Source organism: Diprion similis, chromosome 12 (assembly GCF_021155765.1).
Source record: "Diprion similis isolate iyDipSimi1 chromosome 12, iyDipSimi1.1, whole genome shotgun sequence".
Taxonomy (NCBI): domain Eukaryota; kingdom Metazoa; phylum Arthropoda; class Insecta; order Hymenoptera; family Diprionidae; genus Diprion; species Diprion similis.
Window position 1 is genome coordinate 1,559,154 of NC_060116.1, and position 4,057 is coordinate 1,563,210.

General features: G+C 50.3%; 1 protein-coding gene across 1 annotated transcript; it reads left to right on the forward strand.

Annotated features, from left to right (window-relative positions):
• Positions 1 to 319: 319 nt before the first annotated feature.
• Positions 320 to 2,995, forward strand: LOC124413356. The gene has a single exon (XM_046893883.1). The coding sequence runs from the start codon at positions 320 to 322 to the stop codon at positions 2,993 to 2,995; it is 2,676 nt and encodes an 891-aa protein (XP_046749839.1).
• The last annotated feature ends 1,062 nt before the right edge of the window (positions 2,996 to 4,057 follow it).

Consider the following 4,057-nt stretch of genomic DNA (forward strand, 5'->3'; position numbering starts at 1 on the left):
CAAGAGAACCGAGGCGGACCGTCGGTGGTATTTACCTCATTTCGGTGTCTTTAATCCGAACAAGCCCGAAAAAGTCAGATTAGTGTTCGACGCCGCGGCAAAATCACATGGGGTGTCCCTAAACGATCGGCTGTTAAAAGGACCAGACCTTCTCCAACCCCTGTTAGGAGTATTAATGCGCTTTCGACAACACCCGGTCGCGTTTAAAGGGGACATAAGAGATATGTTCTTGCGAATCAAAGTGCGAGAGGAAGATCGCGACGCGCAGCGTTTCCTATGGCGAGGGCGGGATAGGCAGCGATCACCAGATGAGTACGCTATGACCTCGCTTATATTTGGCGCGAAATCCTCACCGTGTAGCGCCTTATATATCAAGAACTTAAACGCCAAGGAATTCGTAAACTCCATGCCTGAAGCAACTATGGCCATTGTAGACAACTGTTACATGGACGACCTACTAGACAGCTGCGAATCTGCGGACGATGCGATCAAGGTGATCCGGGAAATTATAGAGAATAACCGGCAGGGGGGCTTTGAGATGCACGGATGGGCTAGCAACAATCCAGAGGTATTAAATGCCGTACCGGCTTCCGATCGAGCCTCCGGGACAGTCGTACTCGGAACGCCCGATCCCGCCAAAGAAAACGAAAAAGCCCTCGGCTTACAATGGAATACCCTCTCGGACTCGTTCACGTTCAACATAGGGTTGAACAAAATCCCGCACGAGATACTCACGGGGTTGAGCCGACCATCGAAAAGAGAATTTCTAAAAATTATAATGTCTATCTTCGACCCCTTGGGTTTCCTAGCACCGTTCCTGATCAGATCTAAAATCATAATGCAGGACGTATGGGTCAGCGGTATTCAGTGGGATAGCATCCTAGCCGACAACGAATTTTCCGCGTGGCAAGCATGGATCAGCGATCTACCGAAGATCAGCCTATGCTCTATACCAAGGCACTATCTGGCATCTGACGTCAAAGCTGAATCGATAGAATTACACGTTTTCTGTGACGCGAGTGCAAAAGCATACGCGACGGTGGGCTACTGGAGGTTCCGACTCGAGAACGGATTGTTCCAAACGAGCGTCATAGCGTCGAAGAGCAGAGTGAGCCTGTTGAAACTACTATCGATCCCCCGCCTTGAATTACAAGCAGCCGTGATAGCGAGCCGTCTCGCCAAAACCATAGAATCCGAACACAAATCTCGAGTAGATCGGCGCATTTTCTGGTCGGATTCGCGCACAGTCCTATTATGGGCTAAAACAGAACCCCGGTTATATCAAGCCTTTGTGTCCCACCGATTAGGTGAAATAAGTGAACTCACGGAAACTTCTGAGTGGAGATGGGTCCCGTCGGAACAGAATCCGGCCGATGATGCGACAAGATGCACAACCGTGGCCTTGGACGTAAATGAACGTTGGTTTAAGGGCCCTTCATTCCTGCGGTCGAGTGAAGCTGACTGGCCAAGTCAGACATGCTTATCAGCGCAAAATGATGCGTTATTCAACTCGGAAAGAAAAAGAGAATTCGTAGCGGTAAGAACGCAAAGCCGCGCGTCATGTCTGCCGGATGCCACAAGGTTCTCCGTCTGGAAGCGCCTATTACGTACCACGGCTTGGGTTTTGCTAGCAATGGACCGGTTTAAAACAAAACGAAAAATCGAACTTTCGACCGAGTACCTAGAGGAAGCCGAAGAACTATTAGTGCGCGGAGCGCAATCAGACTGCTTCCAAACCGAGATCAGGGCTTTGGAACGTGGACACACCTTAAGTAAGAATAGCCGCATTGCGGCACTGACACCCACTGTGGACCATAAAGGTCTCCTACGGGTGAGAGGTCGCGCCAAGAACGTCCCTGACACCTCTTTCAACAACCAGCCTCCGATATTGGACGAAAAACATCCAGTAACTCGACTGCTGATCAAGCACTACCACGAAAAAGCGAATCACTGCGGAAGAGAAACAGTCGTCAACGAGATCAGACAAAGGTACTGCGTCGTTGGGCTCAGGAACGCTCTCCGATCAGTTAGCAGCAAATGCCAGCTTTGTCGATTAAAATGGGCCAAGCCACAACAACCGGTCATGGTAGACCTGCCGCCCGCCAGAACAGCCCACCACCAACGCCCGTTTAGCCATTGCGGGGTAGACTACTTTGGGCCCATGACAGTGACGATAGGAAGACGCCGAGAAAAGCGCTGGGGTGTACTGTTCACCTGCTTGATATCCAGAGCCATCCATCTTGAGCTGGCGCATAGCCTGAGCACGGACTCAGCGATAATGGCTATCCGGCGCTTGGCAGCGCGACGAGGCCAACCGATCGCCATGTACTCGGATAACGGTACGAACTTTAGAGGAGCCGACAATGAGTTACGAGACCTAGTAGCGAACCTAGACCCTAAGTTACAGCGAGAGTACGCCATCAACAACAGGATGAAATGGTACTTCAACCCTCCGGCTGCACCACATATGGGCGGAGCATGGGAGCGCATGGTACGTTCCGTCAAGATAGCCTTAGCGGCCGTTTTGAAAGAACAGGCACCCCGAGAAGAAACTCTCACCACCCTGCTGGCCGAAGCCGAGCATTCAGTAAATTCGCGCCCCTTGGCACGCGTCTCTCTGGACTCAGGCGACACAGAGACATTAACACCGAACCATTTTTTGATTGGGTCTTCATCTGGCGGCAACGCTTTCCAAAAATACGAGGCTCAGAATACCTGCCCTCGAAAACAATGGGAAATAGCACAGAGACTAGCAGACGGATTCTGGAAGCGATATCTGAAGGAATACCTCCCTACTTTACTCCCGAGAAAAAAGTGGACAATCGAAACGGAACCCATCAGAGAAGGTGATGTTGTCTTGATAGCCGATCTCCAGGCTTCAAGGAACGAGTGGCACAAGGCAGTAGTGGAAAAGGCGTTCCCTGGAGCACGTCCGCGTAGCAGAACTGAGGACCACAAAAGGAAGACTGCTACGACCGACCATGAAACTTATTAAATTAACACAAGCTAACAATGAAGTACAAAGACCCTAGTCTTTGTACGGAGAAGAGAATGTTCGACAAGAATTCAATTTTATTTCAAACCCCCTTTTTTATTTTCGTATGAATTTTGTTTTCTAATTTTGTCAAAGAAATTTCGCCTTCTTTCGTTTCCTTATGTAAAAACCACGTTTTAGTTTATTACCTCTTCCTCCAATCAGGAACAAATAAATGTAAAAATGAAACTCACAGATTTATTTGCTCTTTTCCGTTCGTTTCCTGGGTAGCCAAGAAGGCTAGCCGTGTCGACATAGGGTCGACAGGTCGCATAGGGCGACCAGCGGCTAGACCTAGGAGGGCCGAGAAGGCTAGCCGTGTCGACATAGGGTCGACAGGTCGCATAGGGCGACCAGCGGCTAGACCTAGGAGGGCCGAGAAGGCTAGCCGTGTCGACATAGGGTCGACAGGTCGCACAGGGCGACCAGCAGCTAGACCTAGGAGGGCCGAGAAGACTAGCCGTGTCGACATAGGGTCGACAGGTCGCACAGGGCGACCAGCAGCTAGACCTAGGAGGGCCGGGACGGCTGACCGTGTCGACATAGGGTCGATACGTAGACCGTTCCCACCTCTGTACCGAATCAGGTCTTGATGAACGCCACGAAGGGCTTAGTAGGCAAAACAAAAACTTGTAAACATTGTGTAGCTGGTATCGGAGGGAGCGTCGGATACCGATAAGTTGTCAGTCTGGTCTCAGCCACGGGCAAGAGCACTTGTCTGCAGATTTCTGGCTACGTGCAATAGGCTGGTGTGTGTGTGTGTGTGCGCGCGAGCGACTAGAATACTACCTGAGGTTGGAAATAAATACGATCGTTGATGAACCAGTTCTGTGTAATCCGTTAATCCCCATCCCATGACGAACAGTAGCACTAGACATCGTTGGACCTCTCCCCCTTACTAAATCAAACAACAAATACCTTTTGACGAAACAATGCAACTTGACAAAATTTCTGGACGCCATCCCTTTACCTGACGCCACTGCCAAAACAAGAGGTGCAGCATTCGCGAAAGAATACATTACA